This window comes from Zootermopsis nevadensis, unplaced genomic scaffold (assembly GCF_977971745.1).
Source record: "Zootermopsis nevadensis isolate Lab colony 2312 unplaced genomic scaffold, Znev_1.0 Znev_ptg000012l, whole genome shotgun sequence".
Taxonomy (NCBI): domain Eukaryota; kingdom Metazoa; phylum Arthropoda; class Insecta; order Blattodea; family Termopsidae; genus Zootermopsis; species Zootermopsis nevadensis.
In genome coordinates, this window is record NW_028259144.1 from 9692598 (window position 1) to 9720402 (window position 27805).

General features: G+C 37.6%; 1 protein-coding gene across 3 annotated transcripts in view; it reads left to right on the forward strand.

Moving 5' to 3' along the window:
* The first annotated feature begins 5880 nt into the window (after nt 1-5880).
* LOC110827656 (cell adhesion molecule 1) overlaps nt 5881-27805 on the forward strand; it is a 474923-nt gene continuing 452998 nt past the window's right edge. For 2 of the 3 annotated variants that reach the window (XM_087347883.1, XM_087347885.1), the window contains exon 1: nt 6086-6176. Coding sequence is in view for 1 of the 3 variants with exons in the window: in XM_022059497.2 (XP_021915189.1) it covers nt 6104-6176 (73 nt within the window). In the remaining 2 variants the exon portion in view is untranslated. Of the gene's footprint in view, nt 6177-27805 lie in introns of all 3 variants that reach the window. The other variant, XM_022059497.2, reaches the window with a different exon arrangement.

A 27805-nucleotide genomic window follows, 5' to 3' on the forward strand; every position in this document is an offset into this window, starting at 1 on the left:
CTTAAGTCAGTACAAATGGCGTTCTGCTCGAGTCCTTTCGGGTCGAACACTACAGAACATATAAAATAGAAGGGCGGAAATTAATGTTGAAACGGATGTGGAAATAAGCGCTCGTGGTACCGTCCGGTAGGGTCTTAGAAACCGACGTAAAATTTCGTATATTCATGGGACCTTACGAATAAGAAGAAGTGCTGTACATAACCATGCTTGGTGTTTGTGTATTTAAATTACTGTTTGTGATTCTACCCTGAAATTATTTTGACAATCCCAATTTTTGAGATAATACCGTGTTCTGCGAAGGAAGGGAGATAGGGAGGAGGGTTGGAAGAAAATGAGGAAGAATGGAAGAAAGAGTAAAATAAAGGGAAGGACGTGGAATAAACTAAATGACTGCATTTGTGAATACAGATTTTGTTTCGGTGCGATAGAGCAAAATTCCTCTGCTCAAAGCGCGTACCAAATTAGGTGGATCCTGGAAGTTAATGAAATTTAGTCCATTGTTTGTTCGGAATTTAGTATAAAATGTGGATTATTCCCACTGATCAAGGTTTAAATTGAAATTGTGAAGTCATTTTTTTGTTCTTGCCGTTACGAACATACCAAGTTAATCCCACAAGTTATAGAGCTCACCGAATAAAATATCTCATGTTACAGACATAAGTTCGCTTATTTATAAAACCATTCAGATAGTTTTTGTATAGGTACTGCGGTAAACGCTGACAATGCTCGTAATTCGAACATCAGCACTTCCAATAGCTGAAATATTAAAATATTTTTGATTTGCGGCAATTCCGAATATTTTTATAACAATGTAAAATGGCTAAATAGTGGAGTGCCTAATACTCAGTTTCTACGCCAGGAAAGCCTCTGTGATACATTCATCGTCTTCTCTAATAGGTAAAACGGACTCTTCTCTGCAGTAAAGGTGGCTGGAGCGTGAGTCTGACTATTAAATCTTTTGAAGTGCCGAGATGTAAATTGTGCGCGGCTTTACCAATAGCCCTGTGTAACTTTCTAATATAACTCATTTTATGACGATTAAAAAAAGTAAGGGCGATATTAGAATATTTTTGTTTAAGATTGGCAACACTGCTGAGATTAGGTCATGCTGTGGTTCAAGATCAGACGATGGCATGCTGGAAATGAGGTTCAGTTGTAGGGTATTTGCAAATGTATTGGGGGAAAACGCTGGTGGCAGGCAATTAAGGGGTTATCCCACATTTTGAGAGCTGCTTGGAGGTTAAGGACTCCTCATTGTAAGAATCCAGCTTGTTCCGAAATACTGTAATAAAGCTACGTAGGTCTAGAGGGAGTTTCAGGGAACAGGATGAGTGTAGACTCAATTCCTTAGTTTTAGTAGACTTAAGGATCACTCACAGGCTCTTGTGAACACAAATTAACTTTCCGATTTTCATTGCAAGCGGGGAATTTAGTGAGAGGCCGAAACACTTTGTGAAGAGATTCCGCCCTTCTGTACTGGTTTCTGTGTGGCCATTAAAACTGATAGCGGTTCTAGCAAAAGGTTTTATCATCTCCGCCGGATAAATATTGGGAACGTACCAGTACGTTTAAAGAGGCCAAGACCGCTTCCTTTTAAATCCTTTCCAATTCATTACACATTAGCCATTCTATCATTTGAGACTATAGTATAGCTTGAGCTATTTACAACGAAAAGAAGAAAATACATTGCTATTATTCAGTCATCGGACCCTGGTGGACCACAAGAAGGTGACGCTGACATCAAAGTAGGAAGCTATGGGAGACGTATTCTAACCCGATGGAGGACACATCTTCAGAATATGATAGTTGTTAAACCAGGCAAGTAACCTCCGGCCTTTTATTGAACCCAACGCTTAATTTCAGTGTTAACAAAAGCCGTACACTGAACTCCACTCTGAGCTAGATGAATCCAATCATCACATTCACAACTTGTTTCTTTAAGGTCCGTGTTAATGTTCACCTAATGTCTACGCATCGGCGTTCGAATTGGTTTCTTCCCTTGTGTTCGTATACTAAAATTGTATATTCGTTCATTCCATGCCCTGATCATGTTATCATCTTTAACTTCATTATGGTAACCTAACCTAACAAACTGATTCTTTATGAAGAGTGTGAGATTGTTTCTGTTCTGTACGCTTCCTGTGTCACGGGAACAGCGAAGTAGACGATGCAATTTCGGTTTGTTTGGCGCAGGAGGACCGAGAAAATGCATCCCTTAACTCATTCTGGCAAGTTAAGTAAAAACGATGCACACTCGTTGCCCTTGTGAAAGAGGCATCCTTGCGCTTCGACTGTTTGAGTAGAGACTTGACCTGCTTGAGCCCTTGTATACTCACTACGATCTGTGAGTTTATTATTCCAATCGAGTTATATAGAATTTCAACAGTCAATAAATATTTTAATATGTGTTGCGTGACTTTTCGAGAGAAAATACATATGGCGATAAAATCGAGGAGAAAAGATGGGAGGGTTACCTAACATGCATTGAAGAGGTGGGAAATAAATACAAACATTTAGTCCGAATATCTGGAGGAAAAAGACCACTTGGAAGATGTAAGTGTGGATATAAGATAGGTTTTAAAGAAAGAGGATCATCAAGTAGTGGTGTTAAATTTATTGATTTTGCCCATGATAGGATCAAATGACGGATTCATGTGAACCCGGTAATGTACCTTATAGTTTGAGGAATGTATTGACTATCTAAGCGGATTATCAGATTCTCAGTAACCACTGTGTGTGAGTTCTGTTTATCGTTGGTTTTGCAGACGATTATGAGGAATTTCCCATGCTGTTGGGGTAGCAGCTGAACTTAACATGCTTCTATAATATTGATCAGAATAGGACTCGTGGCAAAAGACGCCACGTGTCTGCAGAAGTTACGTAGTTGCATGTGATGTCCCACTGAGACTTCGGGCTACTAACTTTACCGAAGAATCAACATTCACAGTGCAGGATGACGGATATTTGATAGTCGTGAGACTTTGCTGAGAGACTGTTCTCGTCTTGTAATACGTCTCTCTTCGGATGGGAAAGAACTCGCTCACATTACTTCGGAGTTATCGTTGTTTTCACTGCTGAAGTTACTTTGCGACGTTGCAAAATGATAATACTGGCATATAATGCGTACACAATATAATAGAATACGTAAAAATGTATATTTTTAACAAATTTTGAAACTTATGAACGGGTTGTATTTCAAGAGTCTGCAAGTTTCTTGTTCGAAACATGATTACCAAAACTTATAATGTTGTAAACGGTTATTATGTTCCCAGTGCAACGCACTGTAGTCTTTTCAACCTGTAATTAAGTAGAGCATTTTAATAGCAAAGTAGTAGAAAGTTTTACACTTTTGATATAAAAAAGAAACACTGAAGTTGGGCATTTATAAGGGCTGCAGCAGTTGGTGGCAGTGGTTAATTTGGGAAAATTATACTGAAGTAACACTTCAGAATCAAAAGAATAACATCATGACTGTCTTCTTGGATGTCTCGTAGAAATTTATCGACGTTTCGGGCATGCATACTACCTACTACTGACACCGCTGTGTAACGCAAGAAGTCTCGAGTTATAGTTCGGAACATATGTAGTGTAACAGTGGAGTGCAATTTAATAATATTTTTTTTGAAATAGGTAACTCTGTTTCTAATTTGTATAATTAAAAGAAATCACGATTTCTCATAGAATAAAATATAATTCGAACATCGCCAATCTTTAACCTTATCTTCACATTGAAAACAATAGAACCATTCATATAAAAACGCATATCATTTGATACTGTGGGAAATATAAATTGTTATTTATATTTTATATAAAACTTTCCCTCCCCCGTACCAGATGAGTGCGACTAGTGAGAGGGATGGTGGATAGATAATGTAGGACACAGTTACACATTTCAGATAAGTATAAATGCATTACGTTAACAAACTTACAACATTTTTATTGTTCTGTTTCATGCCCTTCTATATAAAGTAACGTTAACTGTTGTTAATTAAATTCTGCGTAAACAGAAAATTAATTTAATTTGTATTTTTTATTCTGTATTATAAACACGGTATTTACTAGAAAACAAGTGGTTTTGAAAATTTTACATTGTACTTAATGTTAGTATATTATTTGTAGCGTATAAGCCAATACATAGCGTTCTTTCCTAGTAGGCTGCGTGTTTGTAGTAGGCCTACACGCATGAACAAAAATAGAACAATTCAACATTACAATTTTTTCGGCGTCTTAAATAACACAAGCCACAGAGCAGTTAAGGTAAACATTTGCATAACTGAAATTCGTTGTCTGTGCGCGCTTGTGATTTAAATATTCTGCCAATTATGAAATGCTATGATTTTGTCTTAGAGATTATGACACGTCGAATTGGCCTTTGTTCTTAAAGTCACACGTTATGAGATTCAAAGTTTACGCATGTTTATTAGTTATTGTTAAGCTAATAGGCGCCAAGCTAGTGAAGAAATTCCTTGCCTTCTATAGAGACCGAAGGTTTATTGCGGTATTTACAAGGGCCTGATACCTGTCCTTATGTTAAATCACATGAGTCCACTTCATAATTTAATACCATATTTAAGATCTATTTTTTACTGTCTTTCAAAGTTCTTTCTTCGCTTCAGGTTTTTCGACCATAAATGTGAATTAATTTCCATTATCTTCCCTACGTTCTACGTTCCCCGCCTTTCTCAACCTCCTTAATTCTACTTTCACTTGTAGACTTCATTATCGACGTCAAATATCGAGAGTTCATTGGGAGTAATCCCGTATGAAACCGTTTCGGCAGATTTGAGTCACACTGAAGGTAATTATTTTATTTTCAGTTATATATGTCATGTTCGTTTGCTGCAGTTTACGTATGAAGAAGATTAACGTAGTTTGAATTGTAAGAATTTGTTTTATTTAAATTTAGTTGTACGCTTCATGTAACTATATACGTAGCCTACATCATTTGGCTACAAAAAACAGAAATCCATTTCTATGCCGATGTCACTCGCGTCTACTACAGTCCTTAATCTATTACCTGTCGATAGAATTTAAGTTATCTCTAGTCTATGGAACTGAATTCTAATGAAGAGTTTTTACAGGCTTCCGAGCTTCCCACACGCGTGTCACATGCCCCACCCACATCACCTTCTTTGGTTTAATAACCCTAATAATGTGTGGCGAAGAATGCAAGCATTGAAGCTTCTTATTCCGCAATATATTACAGCCTGTTGTTACTTTATCCACACCTATGAATAAATAACCGCAAGTTATTACATTTTAATGCTCTTTTCCTGTAAGATGGCTTCCGTCTCGGGAAATTGTGGGGAGTGAGAATATAAGCACGATGCATTAATGTTCTGAGCTCAGATCATCAACATGTGAACTCAAACATTAATGTTTTTGTAAAATATTGTGTATGTCGGAGGCGTTACTGAACTTGTAACAGATTCAGACTGTTCTGATGGACGAGATTACTTGGTGTTCGGTATCATTATTACGATAAGATTCGAAAAATTCTTCGTAACAGTGATATTGAAAAGTAGGATAACTTGTCTAGTTGCATGCAACAGTATGAGCATTCGTAAACGTGGATTGCATAATATATGTAAAAAGATACCTTGTATGTAACTGAGGCAAACATTAAATGTCACGGACCTGGGCTACGTTTATTATATTTTGCAGATATCGCGTTAAGGACAGCGAGCGGCTGAAGAGGGACCTGTTTAACTTCATAGTCGGATAATTAGTGTAGCAGCACGTACATGCCATTGCGCATGCTCAATATTGTCGCCTTCTCTGTCGGGTCTACTCTTTCCTGCCACCTGCGATCACAAACTGAAATAAACCCGACCAAATATGGATCCTTGCGCCGGTCCAAGGATAAGGTTTCAGAACCTGTTACACCCTCTCCTATCTCAAACTGTACATCGGTGTTCGTAGTGAGTTTAGTGTGAGTAAATATGAGCGTATTTTCAATAGAGGATGAACTTTGACGAGTAAAGTTGCCCGCCCGCAACTTCAAAGTGGCGCTGCAGTGGCAGTTGGGTGAAGTCGGAGCGCGCATTCAGTGTGGGAAGCTAGTCAGTGAGAGTGTGTTGGTCGAGGGGAGTGTGGCAAGACGATGAAGTGTGCAAGCGATTCCATGTCTCTGACAATTCAAATCCTCGTTATTATCACATCCTACCTCGCAACAGGTGAGTAAATTACCGAAATTTGTTCGAAAAGAATTATAAACGTAGAGCTGGTAAATGTTGCAAAAAGAAGTATTTTACGTTGTTTTTGTGTTCAATGCAATCTCGTGAACGAAAGCCGTTGGATCGAACCCCCTGAATTACGTATTTGACGTAGTATGTTTCGTATGTGAGGTTAGTATTTAAGTGCTTCATGAATTCCCTATCAACTTTTAAAATCTCCGGGCGCGTAAGTTAACAACACGAAGCATGCGGACCGAATATTCCTCTCATTTTCGCTTTGATGAAACGTGTACTTCAGTTCATAGATATCGGAGTTAAATAATTTCAGAGTTTCTACTAAATTTCCAGTTAAGTGTTTATTATAGGAGTCATTCAATATAGAATGAAATACAAGAATTGGGTATGCCGTTCTTGGAACTTCACACCTGTCTATACATATATAGCTGTCTATACATGTACACAACAACTCATAGTGTCTCTATGTATGTTTTTGAAATGTGTCTGATCATAAGTTTCCTGATATATGTCATAATAACATTCAAAACGTGGTGAAATGTTTGAAGTGAGCGGCAGAAACCGTAAGTAGATTCAAGAATTAGAGTGAAGCTCAAAAGGATAATTATCGATGAGTTTCGGATAGTTCAATTCTCTCTCATTGGCTACTTGTTTGATTTTATTGTACTGCATGCAAATGGATGGAAACTCCTTAATTTTGTCCATCAGTTTGTAGAATGAACATTCTCAATGAACTAATATGTCAACAGAACTATCAGAGAGTAGAAACAGTATTCAGAACTTCAATTAATCGAAAGGTAGTTAAAACAATTCTTATAATGCGTATTAAAAATCTCCCTAATTTAGGTCCTTTTTCGGCCGTCTTCAAGGGTTTAACCTATCCTTGAGCTTTTGAAGATGACCTAGAAGGGCTTAAACTAGTTAATAATAATAATAATAATAATAATATAGTCATATCTCACTATAAAACTATAATACGTGTAACACGTATTAAAAACAAAATATATTTCGAAAATAGCTGCTACTCTATGTACTTTAGAGACAAGGTTATAAAGTGGTGAATGGATTGGATAATAATAATAATAATAATAATAATAATAAATCTCACAGGGAAATACATGTATTTTGTATTCGTAAATTGTGTATGTTGTCTTCGGGTATGAGATCAGTAAAATTTGGATCTGTCGAAATGTTTGTGTTGGCGTGTATCGAAGCTCATACTACGTAATATTATAATGAATTTTGTGTGTGTAAAATGTAGTCCTTTTAAATGCGACTGATGTTCACACAACCTACTACGGACTGCTTCCATAGATCGAACCCAACGTGGTGAAATCCCGGCGATTAATTTAAATTTGTAAAAGATTAGCTTTTGTCCGAAATAGATTGTGACCGTTGAAGCTCTGTACTTTTGGTCGCATCATGCTCGGTCCAGGATTGGAATCCAGCCGAGAACATTGATATACGTTCACAGTTTGTCACCCCCTCCACCTATGAGTTGGTTCACACATGCTGAGAACATGTAGACAAACAGTCAAAGGCAGCATAGACCTTCATCGAATAGTTCTGAGGGAAAGAGATGAAGTAATCGCCCTGATGATGGTGGCAGCAAGGACCTCCGAAACGTCGGTAAACGTCTTCCAAAATACACGGCGCAACAACCCATAGAACAGCCATCATCATACTCACCGCCGTGAAAACCTCAAATCTTAAATTTTTGAATATATTTGTCAACCTGGAATAATGGCTTTATTAAAACATCGATCACGGTGTATACTTTTAGATACGCATCTTAAGTCTTTCGAAAATTGAAATAAGAGATAAAATTACTTGTATTATCTATAGCTTTCGCCTTGCCTTCACGCAGTATACAATTGTTCCTTTTGAATTACATGGCTTCATCCACATATCAAGCGGGATTAATATAGCAAGAGGAAAACAGGCACATGTACAAAGTGTGATTTTTTATTTTAATGGCGCTATATTAGCTGCTGAAGTCATGTAATATTTAAGATGTTTATGAATTATGAATCGAGTGGGATTTGGGAAGGAAAGTTTGTGGCATTTTCAGACTGTCCTGATATCACCATAAGGACTGAGGACAATACCGAAATATCGGGACAGCCGGTCCTCTGTCGGGATTCGAACCAAGTACTTCCCGAATTGTTTAGTAGGAAATACTAGTAAAGGTATAAGATATAATAATATAATAATTTATTCACCGTCCATACACAAACTTAAAATGTTGTTAAAATTTACTTAAAATTACATAAAATTACAACATTTTTTTAGAAGTAGATCTTGATACATTTCACATTTGACGACATGTTTCGGTGTATTACACCATCATCAGGTCAATCAATTTAAAAACTGTTTTAAAAGCTGTTGTACATCCTGCTCCGCGTATATTGATACGTTTGACTGTTTTGATTTTCTTCCTTTTAATGCTTGGATGTTTATATCGGGTTGTAAGTGATGCGTTGTACGTCCGATATTATGGGGCTGTAGATTGCAAAATTATTATATTGATTAAACACAAACATGACGCAGTTAAGATATATATATATATATATATATATATATATATATATATATATATAAAAAAAGGTATAAGAATTTATCGTTTTATTGTGTTATAAATGTAAAAATTTTTTTTACGTGTATTGATGGCTGTTGTTTCATCTAACGTGCATTATAGAGCGGAGTGAATTTTAGAGCTTAAAATAATTCTGATGGCTACCTGCCGGCGTTTGGAAATAATTTCAACCGCGCGGTAATTTTTTAGCAGCTGAGAGGAATTTACTGACAGTTTCGTTAATATCAACGGAATGTTTGTGATTTTTGATTTTATACGTTTCTGAAACTTTTAAAGAGTTGAGACGTATAGCGAGGGCATTGTGTTAGCTCGTTAGATCGTAAGTGCCCCGATTTAGGATAGCAGAATCAACTTAACAACTTTAACACTTAAGCAAACGCACTAGGTTGTTATTAAACCTTGAATTTATATGTTATTAAGAAATTAGGAGGAATATAATAGCGTATTACCGGTCAAAGTGGCCACGAGGTTGGGGGGCGTGTTCACTGGGACACTGGGAGTTAGAGTGGGTTCGAATCCCACTCAAGGCATGGATGTTTGTCCGCGTTTTTCTGTGTTGTGCTGTGCTGTCCTGTGTACAGGGCTGATCACTCATCCAGGGAGTCCTACCGAATGTCTAAATACACTAAGTAACCTTCAAAAGAGGCGACGAAGACCCACAAGGGGTGGTAGACCCACAGATGATAATGATGATAGGGTATTATTATTTGACTGAGCGAATAAGTTGTTGAATATTGGTCTAGAAAAGCAATATTATCGATATTATCATATTCCATGAAAAATTCGTATCGTAATGCTAATGTTATTATTATTTTTATTATACTATTGTGTTGTATAGTAGAAACATTTCTTTTATATACTTTAAATTTTAGTGATCTGGCCGCTCAATGCTAGCCAGATTGGAGAATTCACCGCTGATTAATAGCTTTTTATTCTGATAAAATTTGTAGGGCTAGGTTGGTGAAGTTATAAGTGAGCTCTACTCCATGAATGTAATTAACTAGCCACTTTATCTAACGAAATCGATTTATTAGATCACGTTATTTCGTTGTGTATCGTGTTTTTAAAACACCCTACCAAGAATAATTTGATAATATTCTCATATCAGTGATGCACATTTGATGTATTAGATTTCTGGTTCTCACGCCAGTGAAGATGCCGATGTCGGTCTTTTGGGATATAAGTGCGTGCGGTCTTGTAGGTAGATACAATGTTTAATCCTTGTAAATGGAGGCGGTATGTTCCTCCGAAACGGTGGTTACGAACAAGTTCATACGGCGTTACAATCCAGATGACTAACATCGACACCCATTTATTATTATTATTTGTTTAAAAACTAATGGTAACGATATATACCACCAGCTTTAACACTCGGATTTCATGCGTTTCCCAGCATCCGAAGCGATTATTCCCCTGAACTGCAATTGATACCTGTTTTCTTTGCGGTACGAAATTAATTTTATATGTAATGTAGAATGTTTTTGGCTTCAAAGAGTTAATTAAATTAGGGGGCGTGGTTGGTTCCGTATACTGCTTTGGTGAATATAGAATGTGGTCACTCGAAACGATATATTAATGAGAGAAACCAATGAAGTCATCAACATGCTGAACAGGAATATACCAGAGACTCGTGCACTGGACTGGGACTACTCTATCAGATATAAGTCCAACACTGTAACGGTGTTGAACTTGGAGGACAGTCGGAGGTGTGTTTATATTTGTCAATAAATATTACTGATGTAATAAAGTGAAGGAGTAAGATATGATCGGGGAATATAGCACAAATTGCGGGGCGAAAATTTTATTCCTATACAAAATTATTTGTAGATTTTAAAATGGCCTTTGAAGAAGTAGGATATGAGGATCTGAACTGGTTTAATCTGGCTAAGAATAGGGACCCGGTGGCTTATTATTTTGAATACGGTAATTAACTCCCGATTTTCATAAAACTCAAGGAATTTCTTAATCAGCTGAGTAACTAAGAGTTAACTGAAGAAATATACGTGAATTATGTGCTTTTTATGATCAAATATATTAGTGAAACAAGTTATAAACCTTCGGAACCACAGGATCCAGCACACCAACGCTGAGTGTTCCTAATACGTCTTTAACTGTATATACCTTCTTAACACGCAGGACAGTGATCGAGTCAGGGGTTGGGAGGTTGCCAAACGCGTTTTGTACATACAGCCTGTCACTGCGTTTGCGTATCGCATTCAAGGTATAGGACGTTTCACTGTAAATCAGGGTGAGTCAAATGCATGCCCCTTAATTGTGGACGCCAGTTCGTAAGGAATATGAGTAAAGTTGAACTTTAAAAGACTAAATGAAAGTTATTTATCGTAAAGAAGTTGATGTCTAGGAAAATAGATGTATTCTGGGTTGTTGCTCAGTGTAGTTTGGCGAAGTTTACCGACGTTTTAGAAGTGCTTGCTGCCTTAATCATCCGGGCGATGAATAAGCATGGCGTGGTATATTCATTGCTCCGGTGATGGGAGAAGCAATAACCTATGAAACGTCTGTAAATTGCACTAGACTGCACGGAGCAACAGTCCAGAAGACAGCCATCTTCATATTCGCAGCCGTGATAACCTAAAATCTTACTTGATCTCTAGGATTTTACATATGAATAATAAATTTCACTTTCCTTATATCAGGAAAATTAACCCATCTTCTCGTCTGTATGTGAGCTATTGAAATGTCTTGGAATTTAGACTGCTTAATCGTCAGAGCTCGTATAAGCAAAGGCCCAATAAATCCTAAAATGCGACAAAGAACAAGTATTTGGGAACGCCAGTAATACATCAAAATGACTTTGAAGAAGAAGTGAAGAGGTTTTGGAGAGAGTCTGTTACTATTCAATTTCTAAGTCTGTATGTTCCTGTCGTGGTCGAGTGGTGACGACCCTTGCTTCGTATTTGGGAGATTCTGGGTTCAAATCTCACTGCGGGGCTATTCTGTTGTTTCTCGTATTGCTTCTGAGCCCCTCCGGACGAATGTATGGATGTACGTAAAATTAGACTACGGATGTTTCTTTCCACACCACTTCCATCTCACTATTCATTAACAATTTTGTTTTTTATGGCTTATTTAATGATGATGTTTTCAGTAGCTCAGATAATATAGCGTCGAATGAAAAAATGATGTTGAATAATGAATTGGAAGGGATGTGGAAGGAAGCAGTCGTGGCCTAATTTTAGGTACTATCCCGGCATTTGCCTGGAACTGAGCAATACCACGAATATCCGAGTAATGCCGGTCTCCGGGCCGAGATTTGAGCGTGGGACTTCCAGAATACGAGGCAAGAGTGTTAAGCAGTCGACCACGACGTTTGGTAACATTAGATGGTTCGACGTTCTGTCATATAAGATATTTGTAATATTTTTTATTAAACCGTAATGTAATAAAATAAATACTAGATATGTCCTTCCGGATGATTTATATATAATCTTACTTGTAACTTTGTGTGGACGCGTAAGTTGGCGTTTCACCCCAAGAGAAGGAAGTGAATTGAGAGAAGAGGGCTGAGGAGAATATTTAGACTTGAGAGAGAGAGAGAGAGAGAGAGAGAGAGAGGAAGTAACGGGAATGAGGAAATGCGTAATTAAATTACTTGCAATTTTTAACAGATATTTTCAAGGCGATCAAATCTAGGAGGATGAGATGGGTGGCTCATGTAATACGAGTGAAAGATATGAGAAATTAAAACAAATATTTGTTGTAAAGCCTGGAGATAAAAGGCCACTAGGCAATGCTAAAATATGTGAGGTGAAAGGATGTACACTGGATTGTATTCGAAATTTGTGACAGAGTTTTCAACTGTATTTTTCTTAAAATATTTCTAGTGTTTCCAACTTGAAAAAAGCTATATTCGATAAGTTTTCATATCTGAGTAATTATAAGTTTATATTAGTTTTAATGCCTGTTGATCACAAGAACTCCGATTAACGCAAGACTAGGCCACACTGTTGGGCTTTCCTACGGGCGTAGAAGGCAGACTTTAAATTGCCAGTTGAAGAATGCTCTGCTTGTCTCGGATTTCCCCTCCTCTCTGTCTATAACTTAATAATTATCTCGGTAATTACCTTATACCATGTGCAAACTTCACTTTACGACCATACAAGACAGCTGGAAGAGTACTCTTATATACGTATTTATTAATTAAAGTAAGACACTCGAAATAACGGAACGACAGAGAATATTACGCTGGCATAATGAGGACCTTCGTAATTTATTATCTTCACTTTACTATAATTATAATTACTGAAACAAGGAGGGTTAACTGGGACAAATACCACGTACGAGAGAACTGAGTAGAAAATTTCATTGAATTTATTAGCCATCTGAGTTATTATCAACTTTGCAAGAAAGACTCTGTCAAATTAATTTAGTTGTTGTATTATGAATTGATATGTTCTGGACATCGAGTATCATAATATAATTCGACACAAATCCACCGCCAATAAACCTACTTATTACATTTTGAATTGTCTGAAATAGTCCTGAATATTTTTTTAGAAAAGTAAAGAATCATTTGTGACATTTTTGAGTACACGTTCTCTACAAACAGTGAGTTTAAATGCGGAGTTAAACTGTTCGAAATAAACGCGCTAATTAAGTGAACTGAGCTGAGAATCTCCGTAGCCCACACACGTAATAAATAAATTGTGCATTTTGCAGTCACAGCTTCTGAGTGACCCGAGTGATGTGTTGCCCATTGCAGCTAATTGAAGACTGGAAAAGCAAAAGGGCTTATTTATTCGACGTTTGGTTTAGACCTGCTTAAATCAGGAAAAATGAAGAGGAAACGTATTTGGTGCAAAAAGTTGGTGGTTAAAAATAAATGCTCTTGATGTAAATCTTCTTAATTAATTCATAACAAGAGTAGAAGGTGAGTGCCAACATTACGTAATAATGGATGAGGAAACTTTTAATTTTACCCTTGATCCAGAAGAGAATTACGAATATGAGGGAATTTTTTTTTTTTACCAGCACTGATGTTTGTGGCCACACTAGGATTCTGTGGATTCTTCTGACAAAATTAGATCTGATTACTCATTTCAAATACTCCACCTTTCTACTATATGAACTTCGTAGTTCACTCACTTTTACCACAGTTATGTCATCACTCATTTAATTTACACATTTTGACTGATCATTTATGGAGGTCCTAATATCTACGTTACTGGTGTCACTGTAACACAAGCCAAGAAATGTTAATGCATGTAGTCTGACGTCTAATGCTCTCAGACAATTGTACTGTATTTGTGCGCGTTGAGTGAGTCAGAAGGCTATGATAAATGACGCGGGATTGTAATCGTATACAGCTGGTTGGATTAGGTCGCTAAAATTATAAAACGGAAGTGTTCTGATTTATAAATTGAAAATGTCAGGAATGTGCAACCGCAAATTCATTCTTTCTGACTGATTCTTATATTATGTAACGACGATGTTTCAAGTATAGAGATCTCATACGAGACGTAAAAGTGGTCTTGAATGGCGAAGACAAACGAGTTTCATGTCACTGGCTAGACGGCTGCCGCAGATATTAAAGAAAATTACGAAATTTTTCAGTTAGTACAAACCACTTTGGCTCAGCTGATTTGTGCCGAATACGAGTTTAGTCTGATTTGTGATGGAATGTTTATTCTCCATTTGGTTTATATGTCGTTTGTATCAGATAAACGTAAATACTAGCATTTTAAAATGTTCTTTTGGGACAATCACTGAGATGGCAGCACTAGTGTTCAGTAACTGGTCATGAAAACGACCGTCGTCTCTGATTTTCATTGTTATTTAATTGGAGTTTGGAAAATAATGTACATGTGTTAAGGAGTTTGTTATCTTAAATTCCCGTGTAGTTTTCCCCGTAATACCTTTTTAGGTTTTATATTACGTGCTTGTGAATAATATTAATTTATGCCTTAAATACAGATGAAGTTTCATTATTCTGTAACTTGTCATCGTTGTTGAAGATCACGACACTAAACGAAAGTCCTTGTGTCGTATGGATGATTTTAAGAGTAAAGCGGATGTATTAATAACAAAGTATTTTTTAAAGGAATAAATTTTATAGAATACTTGACAGTATGACTAGCTGATACTATTTCTACATTTAATCATGGATATAAAATTATCCTATTGTTAGTACTGCCATGATTAATAAAATGAATTGAATTGAATTACGAAAGAACAGATATCGAGGGTGTATTAGAACAAAGTGCTTAAGAGTATTTGAACCTAAGAGATATGAAGTGACTGGAGGCTATAGGAAATTCCATAAAGAGGAGGTACATAATTTGCACTTCTCACTAATTCTTATTAGGTTGATCAAATCAAAGATGAGATGGGTGGGATACTTAGAGCGCATTTGGAAGATTAGAAATGAGTATAAACTCTTAGTTGGCATGCCTGAAGGGAAGACATCGCTTAGAAGTCCTAGACGTAGACGGGAGGATGTGTGAAAACGGATATTAGACAAATAGGATTAGAGGCTGCGGGCTGTATTAATCCGTCTAATGGATAGGGAACGGTAGCGAGTTCTTCTCAACACGGTAATGAACATACGGATTCCATAAATGGCGTGGAATATTTTGGCCAGCTGAGCGTATTATCAGTTTTTGAAGAATGTCTGTTCTGTGAAAATGTTTTAGTAAATGTAGATACTCTATTCTGTTACCCGAAGGCATACCCAAAAGGATGACATAAACGTATGTATAAGTGACATCATAATAATTTGTCACAGAAGTGTAGAATATATTTGTTACCAGTTTGTAATTCATTAATTAATGTACCTTTAATAGGTAACAGCAACATTTCGGCGGCCGCGAAATTTAAATGTAGTTTTCACTTGATACATCTTACAAATCTTGTACACGACATGTTTACACGTGTTAAGAATTACTCCAAGACATGGCTGTAGCGAAATATTTTAAGTTTTGTATCTGACAAACTTGACGTAACGGTACTGATGGACATTTGGACACAAATGTACCACCAAATTAATAATTATTTATTCAGCCTTCAAGATGCTACACCAGTCAGTAATAATGGGTGCTTAAAGAAACCGCTGTCATAAATCATAATCCGCCGTGGTCATCTGGATTGTGATGCTGTGTGGACCTGTGTGTGTGTGTGTGTGTGTACGTACCGCACGCACGCACCAGCATCACCATATACATCTTCACAGAAGCAAGAACAAAAAATCTCGTATAATAACGTAAGTTTTAAATTATAATTATTCGTTTAACAATTTACCACAGTGTTTACCGTAGACGCGCCTCAGTTCTGTCGAAATGTTTGTATTTTATCAACAATATGTTTGCAACTTGTAATATCGTATTCATTTTTTCGTATCCCTTTATGTTTACCCCCGTTTTACCCGTAGGTGTCGAGGTTTTTATTTATTCAATTGATCTATTTGGACAATGGTAGGACTCCTTGGATGAGTGATCAGCCAGACGCAAGGCCTGTACCTATACAAACACAGAAAGACGCGGACAAACTTCTATGTCTTGAGTGGGACTCGAACCCACGATCCCAGCGACCAAGCGGCACAAGGCCCAGACATTTTGCCGTATTTGCCGGATAAATTGGTAAAAAAAAATCCTTCCATAACTTGATAATAGAATTAAAAAATTAAGTTACTTAACGTTACTCGCTACGTCGTGGCTGTCGGTTAACGCCCTCTTTTAAACTTCGCCACTCTCACGATAGAAACAGCTGTGTTAATTGATTTTGAACTTCTGTTTCGAAGTTTGTAATTTTTGATTTTTCTGATATTTAGTATAATTTCTTACGCTGTAGAAATTACATTTGTGAACACAGAGTAGGTTTAATTATTGTTCTAAACGATACGAATTTGTTTTCTGCAGATGACCCACGAAACTACTGCCAAAAGTTGAGGTGGCTGTTTATTGGTTTATTTAAATGAAACGTGAAAATATCAGCGAATAACCCAGAATAAAGTGAATGTGTGCACAAACTTCATTTGTGAACTGTGTGTATTAATCTTCGCTAACGACACATACATACCAGCAGGTGGCGGGCGTGTGTACACGGGGCGCTCTGTTGGAACGGCCAAACTAGTAGTTAGAAATGGCTGATGGCTGTAGATTTGAATACTTAAGTGGAAGTGGTTCGATGTTAATTCAGTTGACGAATGTTAATTTAAAAATAAGTGTAGCAAGTGCTCTTAAAGGATGTTAGGGGCGGGGACAAAAGGATAATGGGAATAGATTTTTCAGATAACTACGTTACTACTGAGATTTCAACCCGTGTTGAAACAACATTCAATTGTATGTTGTGAAACTTTCACGGCCAATCTCATTAATAATTATTAGGACAGAGATGACCCTCGAAACGTCAGCGGCTGCTGGTCCGAGATTCTCTTGAAATAATCCAATGAATAGACATTCGAATTTTGGCAGACGCATCGTAGGAGAGTTTGTACGTTTATCGAAGTTTATCTCACTTCAAAGTTCGACTCCTATTATAAAGAATAGCGTACCTTGTCGTTTCAGGGGATTATATTTATGAACAGTATGTAGATAGTTTGAAGGTTTTTGGTGATGGCGTGTTGCATTGTGTTGAACTGTTTTTTGGAGGTTATGCCTTGTATAAATGTTATAAAATTAAAACGTTTCGGAAATTATTTCTACTTCCGTCCTCGGGTAAAATGGAGGACGGAAATAACCCATCTGTTAGGCCCACTGGTTGACCTAGTCTCACACCATCTTTTCGAAACATTGAAATTTTATGACCTGTAGGCGACGGACAGAGTTCAAAAGAACAATATACCACGTCTTGTAGGAATACTTCTTATTTTGAATGCGATGTGTTACACATGTAGGTTAATGCGTTTCTTAATCTTTTGTTGCCGTCAGACACCATTTCTCTTTTTTTCCCACTCATGTTAGAGAACGGAATTTGTCAATGCCATGAAGGCTTATTTATTTTGATTATCGATGGTTTGATCTTTTTTACAAGCATGTTAAAGACTCTTTTTCCAAGTTTTTGCCGAAATAGAACGCCATTCTAAATGCTAATACATTTTATCATGTTAATAACAACTGAATTGGTCAACATCATGGTTTCTTTGTTGGTTACTCTTTCTCTGATGACGCTGTCAGTAGATCAAATTGTATAACGTCAAATGATATGATTATTAATGAACAGTGTCAGTGGAAAGAACATGGAAGGAAGAGGTAATGGAATAATTGAAGATGTTATCCCGGCACTTGCCTGGAGGAACTGAGGAAAACCATGAAATATCCAGTCAGGATAGCCGGTATCCGGGCTAAGATATCAACCCGGAGCTCCCGAATACGAAGAAGGAATTGTAACCGCTCGGCCTCGATTAACTTTGAGCCTGCATTTTAAGCGTCAACTGTTGTTTTATGCTAATAGGGACTTTGCTTTTGGATGATGTATACTTATTTAAAATCCGAAGCATTGTACTTGTTATATATGTAGTTCACGATTATTTTTAATAATTCGGTTGTGGTCAACGCCAATCCTAAACTTAAGCTATTTTTAATTCTTAATAGCAACTATTTGTAAGTAGAGTGCAAGGTTTTTTCTTATCTTTAAATTTAGGTTTTCAGATTTTATATATATAATTAAAGATTTATTTTATATTCTGGCTGGAATGAATTGTCACTAGTGTGTTATGTTAACAGGAAATCTGTTTGTGAAAGTACGCTAGGGTTGTACTATCTTTTGAATTTAAAACATTCAATAGATTATCGTTTGTACATGTTTAATATTTGCCTAAAATCTTGATGTAAATATCTTGAAGAAAGCTGCAGTCTCGGTTTGCCTTGAGGCTACGTTACTTCGAAATAAGCAGCTTACTCAGTGTAATGATTGTACTCAATTTAGGCCCGCTATTTGTAGGTGGAAAAAATATAGGATAAGACAAGCAGTCCCGCCGTCATCAGTATTTGTCATCATTCTACAAGATAATAGTGCATTTTTTGTAAATTACAGTTTTAATACTCAAAAAGTACTAAGGCCTTATTTGATCGTGATGCTTATCGCTAATATACACTTTTACTTCTGAAACATTAGTCTTTATTTTGTATTACCTATTTATCCCTTCAATCCATTTCTGTTCTTCTTGCCTTTATTGTATGCATTATTTTATACCTTCATTTCTAAAGTTGACTGTACTGCACTGCAGTGTTTTGACACGGCATTCTTTGCGGTAGAGCTATTTTTTCATGTACCAAGCGCTTGAAAGAAGACCAGCATAAGATACGTTAATATGAAGATTTCTGTCTTCTGGGTTGTTGCGCCGTGTACTCTGGTCAATGTTATGCGACGTTTCAGAGGTCATACTGCCTCCGTCATCAGGGCGATAAAGATTTCTGTCTTCTGGGTTGTTGCGCCGTGTACTCTGGTCGATGTTATGCGACGTTTCAGAGGTCATACTGCCTCCGTCATCAGGGCGATAAAGATTTCTGTCTTCTGGGTTGTTGCGCCGTGTACTCTGGTCGATGTTAAGAGACGTTTTAGAGGTCATACTGCCTCCGTCATCAGGGCGATGAAGATTTCTGCCTTCTGGGTTGTTGCGCTGTGTAGTCTGGTCGATGTTTACCAACGTTTCAGAGGTCATACTGCCTCCGTCATCAGGGCGATGAAGATTTCTGTCTTCTGGGTTGTTGCGCCGTGTACTCTGGTCGATGTTAAGCGACGTTTCAGAGGTCATACTGCCTCCGTCATCAGGGCGATGAAGATTTCTGCCTTCTGGGTTGTTGCGCTGTGTAGTCTGGTCGATGTTTACCAACGTTTCAGAGGTCATACTGCCTCCATCATCAACACGATGAAGATTCCTGTCTTCTGGGTTGTTGCGCTGTGTAGTCTGGTCGATGTTTACCAACGTTTCAGAGGTCATACTGCCTCCGTCATCAGGGCGATGAAGATTTGTGTCTTCTGGGTTGTTGCGCTGTGTAGTCTGGTCGATGTTTACAAACGTTTCAGAGGTCATACTGCCTCCATCATCAGGGCGATGAATTTCATACACACCGCTGTGAAAACCACAAATCCCACGTTAATAAGTTATACGGGACTGCATAACAAAATTCTAAAGGCATTGAACATTGTTTCCTTATATTTATTCATTGGGGCTGGATTTGAAGGTAGATTTAACTATGTTTTGCTGTTCTTATACTTCTTCTTTTTCTGTAGAATGTATTTAATCTGTTATCTACCCCTCTACTTTGTAGAATAACTGAAGCTCACAACGTGACTGGTAAATGGTGGACAACTTGAAGGTGTCTCAAAGTTCAAGACTTAAGTAGGTTAAAATGGCGAGGGATTTTGTGGTTGTTCAGTCAAGGGAGAGCAGGAGGAGGGGAAATAAGGAACTATGCAGAATTCGGGTGGAAAAATTTCTTCTGAAGCCACGAATTTAAAGGAAGAGGAAGAGATGGGAGGATAATCTTTAGATAATTCTGAGATTATAACTTGCCAGGCGGATGTAAATCCCGATAATTGCGTGGAATGGAGGGCTTTGCTATTTATGGAGCCTTTTGAGTTTACTTTATTTTTCTTAGGGAGAGTGAAGGGAGATAGCTGTGTGTAATGGAACCGTATGTTTTCTGAATGAGTGCATTGTAACATTTAATTTTAAAGACAGAAAATAAATATTTTGTTTAAATTGGCGTAAATGAAACTAAGTGAAGTAAATGACAGTAGACTTGTTTTATTAGCAGTGTAATTCATCTTTGTATTTTGCAGTTTATCTGTTGCTGATTGGCTACCAGCTCTTTCAAATCTATAGATTTGCTTCTGGTGTAATATACAGGTGTCCCGTAATGTGATATTTGTTGTTTAGGGGCGTTTCTTCGTGAACCAAATAGGCATTACGTCCTAAAAGTTCTTCACGTCTCGGTTGGGGGAATTTAACACTTTCTCTAAGATTTCGGTGCACATTTATGAGTACGAGTTGATCTTTTACCCCGCGTTCGGGAAATCTCCGTCGATTATCTTCGATAGGTGTTCGTGCATCATCGTCGCAGTGTCCATGAAAATAATTAATATCGGCGTAATCTTCGTAAGGAAAGTGGCCGTTGGTGCTGCTTGTCGACTTGAACACAAGCGAAAGATGTAGTGTGGTATCATGTTGATATTACATTTGAAAGACCGGAGTTCGATTCATATTAATTCCGAACGAATGTTTCAGAGGTTTGCATAGTTTACTGAATATCGTGTTGAATGAAAGTACACAGACAAATTTTTCATAGAAACTCGGTAGAGTGCAGATCAGAAGTGGTTTCCCAAATACTGATTCAATCCACATGAGAATGGAGTTTTGATGTAACTGTGATTGGCTTTGAAGAACTGTAGCACTCTGAGAGAAATCTCAGTGAAACGCGATTAACAGATGAACTGCCCTATATTTGAATCTGGGTCACTGGGAATACCTAAAGTTGTTGTCTCTGCTACGTATTTAAGCACTACGATCTTAAGACGTATGGGGGGTGTGGAGGTATAGCAATATTATTTTATATCGTCATTAGATGGAAATGAGTGATCAGCCGCTTTAGCCCCGGCGAAAGAGGTTCTCGGTACCTGTTGGATTACGAGGCTGGGTGGATCCCAGAACCGATCTGGACACGGTAGTTAAGTGAAAATGTAACTTTTGTGGCTGAGACCGTGTCCTAGTTAGAGTTTTGACTTAGCCCTTGACTCATATCTTAAATGGTAATTTGTCTTACTCGAATGTGGTCCTGCATGCGCTGATTACAGCGACTCTGTGTGTAAGGAACGCATGGTTTTCCGACGTTAGAACACTGTAATCGCGGTTTAGAATCTTACTCGAAGCATGGGTTATGTCAGCGGTTTTGTGTTTCGTTGTGCTGTCCTCTTTCGGTAGCTTTGAGATCTGTTAATACCCATTCAAGAAGTTGTACCGTACGTCAACAAAGGATTAATAGTTTTACAATTAATGTCTGAATCAGAGCACAAAACCTAATCAGAAAAAGACGACAAAGAAATAATCTTAAATATTTCTCGTTCCTCATTATTATGTGGCTTTAAGCTATGGTAACAACGTTCTAAAGAAAATTATAATTATTTATGTTCACTCCTATAATTCTTAATAAGTATTGAATTCTGTTACCTATAGCAACTTCAGTCAACATTTCAGATGTCATTTTAAGAAAACTGCCACGCTGACAGCTGAACTGGGAAAATCAATTAGTTTGAATGATTTTTTGAAGGAGAGGCACGCCTTCGACCTTGTTTGCGAACGACTGTGGTAAATGTCGGTTGAACAATGACATAATCGAATTTTAAATTACCGTGATAGAGGAGAAGGTCTGTACTTTTATGTTCCTTTTTATGCTTTTTGTCACGTCATGGGGTCATTGTTTAATTTCGAAGCCCTTAAAATGTTATTAACGAGTTTCAAATGTCTGTAGTCCGTCGGGCCCCAAATTAAAGCACGAGCGATCAGTAATTGGCAGGCTTTTAGATTCTCTTTCACGGATATACCACGTGTTTCGCTTTGAATGAAGGTTTCTGGAACAAAGCATACAACTTGTTGGTTAAAACTGTGGGTCACTGTACTCAACCTTTTTGTACTGAACGGGGAACACAGTTATCGACTGACGGAGCTCCATCGACCTGCGCTACTAGGTCCCATACGTCAAAGCAGCAACCAGACTCTTGGATTGAATACACTGAATTGTTTCCCGCATATGTTATCAGTCGGGTTCGTATGGGTCCTTTGTTTCAGTTGTGAGCTATTCACAGGCTATATCTTTATAGTCGTTGGGGTACCTATATTTTATTTATTTTTGTTTTATTTAATGTTTTGGAAGGATGCGGAAAGTTGAGGTCTAACTGACCTGAGGTTGATACTCTGATATGTGTCTGATCCCTGGCGCTTGTGGTTATTGGAGTCCCAGGGCTTGTGCAGAAAGTTATCCAGTACGCCACCATCCAGACGGTAATGCTTATCGCCGGGTGGATGGATGAGGGAGACCGGTAACGTCCTACAAACAACACAATTCGATAAGCCTGCACTAGCACTCGAAGGGATGGTTGTGGCACAGAATTCTCGCCTTAATACTTGAGGAATTGTTTGAGAATTGCGTGTTGGGTGCTGTACACTTTACCCCGAAGTAATGCCCCGAAAGCCGATTTAAAAAAGTATCGAACTCCAGGTCGCCCTGTCCACAAGCACTCATTGCAAGTTAAATTTTATGATAAACGTTCAGGTACATGACGAATATTTTAATCAGTTGTTGCACAGCGTTTTATAGTAGTACATGATAATTTTGTGTTTTTCTTTTAAATTTGTACCACGCTTGGGACAGATGTGAAAGACACGCAAAATGTTATTCAAAGAACATTAAGGATTGACCACTTCGGATACAGAGGCGTATATGATAGAATAATCCAGATAATACGCAACGTTAACTAATACACATGAACACCTTAAAGTACTAACCGACTAAACAAACAGCAATATTGAATTCATGCAGACATATCACATTGTTACAACTGATGCACTGCTTGAAATCGGTATGGCTATAATTTCAGCTGCTTTGTCGTTCGACTAGCATTTGTCATAGACAAACACTTCCTATGTCCGAAATGTTGTTGATAGTGTATAATCGAGGCCTTGTTCTGCAGGATTATACATATAAATGGTTATAGTGATTGAAATCCCTTGTGGCAAGGCTCATCGAATTCCAGGATGTCTATTAGAGATGATATGATCTGAAACTTTCACGGCGACTAACTATAATAACACTTCTTCATTAAGCCATCTTACACTGCTGGTAGCCCGAGAAGAATTTATTATAGAGATTAAATGTTCATTCAGGAAATCACGAACCGCATTTGTTGTACGTGGTCCTTTTTGTTGGAAAAGAGTTTCGTCCGAGTGTATTCCAGCGCCATGATGAGTTGGAACCTCGTGGTCTTGGAGAATTTGCAGGTTTTGTTCAGCATTAATTGTGTCTTCCAGGAAGATCGGTCTGACAATTCCAGCCGATGATGTAGAGCACCACACCATGCATATTTCATGACCCAAAGGCGTCTCCATAACCGCTTGAGGATTCTCAGTGCCCCAGATATGCATATTCCGTTTATTGACTTATCCGTTTAGGTGGAAATTAGCGTTATCGGAGACCTACATGTTGTGGATAACTGTTGAATTTTCTCCCAGATACTGACGAAATGAATCACAAAAGACGAAATATATTTTTAAGTCGTTTCTCATAATGGTTAATGTGGATGATTTTTGTAAATAGATTATTGCGACAGCCGTTGTTCAGATTGTCCTGGGCTGTCTGTAAACGTGCTGTACTTTGAGTTGTCTTGACGGACTTCTTTCTGTCAACAGCGCCAATCTTGTTTAACTCAGAACCGGTCTGTTATACCCCTAGATTATCTATCATTCTGGTTCTTTCTTGTAATCAAATCTCATTTCAAACACACGCTACAACGTAATAACACTGCCTGTTTGATAAAACCGTTTTGCACAAAACACACGCTATTAAGTATTGTACGTCACCTTACTTAAGACTGTTTACTGAATGTCCCGCTAGGGAGCATCATCAGTCGGTGAGAAAACTGCAGCCTCTTACGTGTTCTATGACACCAAATTAATTGGTGTCAATGCAGTGGATTAGTAAATATTGGCATTTAAAACTACCGCGTCTTTTCTTGATGATCCTGTGAATCGAGTTGTTGAGATTGTCATTTACAAAGCTTGAAAATATTAGTTACACATGTTAAAATAATTAGATATTTAAACGAAAGAAGGATTTATTAGGCGCTCATAAATTTCAAAAGGCACTTATTATCACCTTCCATCCGTCTATCTCTAGTTCCTCCTGCCACGTTTTATGCCGCTCATGACGGTTATTATTTAATTGTCGTAAATGTCGAAATCTAGAATTAGGAGGCGCGCCAGAGGGCAGCAGTGTCTCATGCCCGGACGGTATAAAATTATGGTAGAAAGAAACTAGCTGCTACAGCGAAGCAGTTCATTGTCTGATGAAATGCTTTACTAAGGAAAGCAGGAAAATACAATGACAGTGACGGAAGAGGTCCAGTTGCGAACTTCGATTTGGGGGGTTTAAATGAGAAAGTAAGGGAATTCATCATAAAATGTCCTCACAGTGATGGCACTAAGAAAGACAGCTTCTAAATTCGCAGGAGGAACGACATCCAAGCTAAATTCAATGCTGTCAAACGCATTGTAGGGATATAACTGGGCTACTGGGCTACTGGGCTCTTAAGCCGCCACCAAGAACTGTCAATAAAAGCCTGAAGGCGATGTGTCTTTATCGGAGGCTAACTGGTGTGTTGGCCGTTGCCCATAGAGGCCTTAGAGTCCTAGGAGGTCGGAATTGCTATCACGAGCCTTGAGCTGGTGTAAAGGGGAAGGTGAGAGCTACCAAACGTCGTCCTGTAAGTCGACAGTCGTGTAACTGGAACAATAAATCTGGCTACAGTTTTATTTAACTCTTTGCACAATTCTGTTCGCCCATTGTGTGTTACAGACCGTCCTATAGGGTACGTTGAACACATGGGTATAAAATTAATAATAATTCAATCCAGTTCTTTATTATTAATGTGTTTCATCAACTGCTAGACGGCCAATTACAGACACAGCACGAGAGAGGAACACAAGAGCACAATAATAAATAAATACAGATAGGTAACAACAGATTATAAAAAAGTTACGTGTGTAGAGGACATTTATACATAAAGATAACTTGACACCGAATAATATTACTATTATTAATAAAAATTCAATTCATTTATTTAAGTGTTTGCCAACAGCAAGAAGCCAATTATAATGATAGGAGCAACTGACACTGTCTTCAAGTTACTCAAAAAATATTTGGCTAACATCTCGGGCGAACACGACGTTAGGGAACTTCAGAAAACTGTCATTGTAGGAACATCATACATCAGTCGTATGACGCTCATGTAAAATATATAATTCCTCACGCGAAATCTGTTTAACGCATGTAACACGTATTAATAAACAAAATGTATTTCAGAAATAGCTGCTTCACTGTGTACCTCAGGGGCAAGGTTTGTCTCAGGTAAATAGTGAATAGAGAGAAAAAATCAATTTATTTATTTATTTATAATGTGATTAAGAAGGAAGCGATGAAGATCTTGAAATACAAGGACCTTTTCATTGAACTACAGCGAATGTGGAAAGTGAAATAAAAAATAATTCCAATAATTATAGGATCAACTGGAACTGTCTTAAAGTCACTCAGAAAATATTTGGCCAACATTCCGGGCGAACACAATATCAGGGAACTTAAGAAAACTGCCATTTTAGGAACATCATGCATCATTCGAAAGACGCTCATGTAAAATATATAATTCTTCACGTGAAATCTGTTTAATGCATGTAACACGTATTAAAAACAAAATGTATTTTAGTCGTAGTTCCTTCATATCTATTTTTCAGTTGCTTCAAATTGTAAATTAATCACAATATATGCCTCCTCTCTCCGTTGTTGTTCGGTTAGGGCAAATAAGTGGCAGAACATGAGAGGAAAAACATTATTCTTCGAAAAGACTGTTTAAGAGATGTGAAGAAGAGAAATGTATCGCTAACTGGGTCATGGGGGATGAAATAAGGAGGGCGTAGTGTGGGGCATAATGGAGGTTTAGAAGCTCAGGATGTATACAAGGATGTTGAAATCGGGTATGCCCGATTTGAATGATCGTGTTTGAACATAATATGTTTTGGCGCAAAGATGTAGGGAAATTACCGGGAAGTGTTTATAGATATAACATTCACATTTATGAAGGTTAGGAATAAATCAGTGGCAAAATAAGATTGGAAAGGTGTACTTTTCTTTGCGAATTTGTAGGATGCGGTTTAAATACTTACAGGTTTTGTGGTTTGCGATGTTCAATATCCCACCAAGCAAGAAATAAATACAATTATTTTATGTGACTGGTGTTAAGTTCGTGTATGTTAAAATATCGTTACATTATTGACAACGTGATACTTCACGCGGAATAGCTTACGCGCAGTCCATAAATTGTCTTATTTTCCACCTAGTGGCTTAATTATCAGATTTGTTAATTAAATTTAAAACTTTCATAGCCGCCCCTTAAATACCTATACGTTTGAAGTAGCTGATGACAGCTAAGTTGCTGAGAATCATGCAACTGTATCACAGCGTAAAATTTGTTTTAAACGCTACACGATTGCCACGAATGTGCGGTAGGATTAAAATTTGTCTTAGATACTGACATAAAGAAACCATTTCATATCCTTCCGCATTACTTTACGGTGATTGGTACTCCTGCTTACACTTCTTTTCTTTCTATCCAATGTCGGACAGTCTGTTTAATTGGAAAGTTTATAATAAAATTCCTGGCGATTTTAATTTTCCAGCAAGAATTACAATATTAATATAACATATCTATTTGTGCAGAAATTTACCCACACCAAGTCTATGAGACGTAATTTACAAGAATGCAGATGTGACAAGGCGGAACACGTCACGAAATTTGATTGTTTTGTTGTCTATCGCAATGTATCCCTTTACATGGCTGCACACCAGCTTTGTAGAGTTCTGGTTGCAGTGATACGGCGGAAATCTTGCAACCACGTGACCCATTTTGATGGCTCGCCTTGGCCAATGTTTCACTGTTGAAGGGCCAGGAATAGCGTCCGCCATGAAGACCGCTTTATTGGCAAGATTGTCAGTGATGTAATTTAGTAATTTTGTTGGCATAACTTTCTAAGAATCATTTTAACATTTAGTACAATAATGCTTCATCACTTTTCAAAAGTACAGCGTCTACCTTGAAGACCTGGAAATGAATTGCTTATTTATACGAACAGTTATAATTCGCGCATAGGGTATTATCGTTAATATCAACTTTACTATTTTATAGCGAAAGAAGTGTGGGTGTGTTGTTTGTTCATGTAAAATTGCCTATCGTGCAGATCCTCAACTAGTACAAAGAAGTGGATATTGAAACTAGGGTCTATTTCTTCGCACCACGT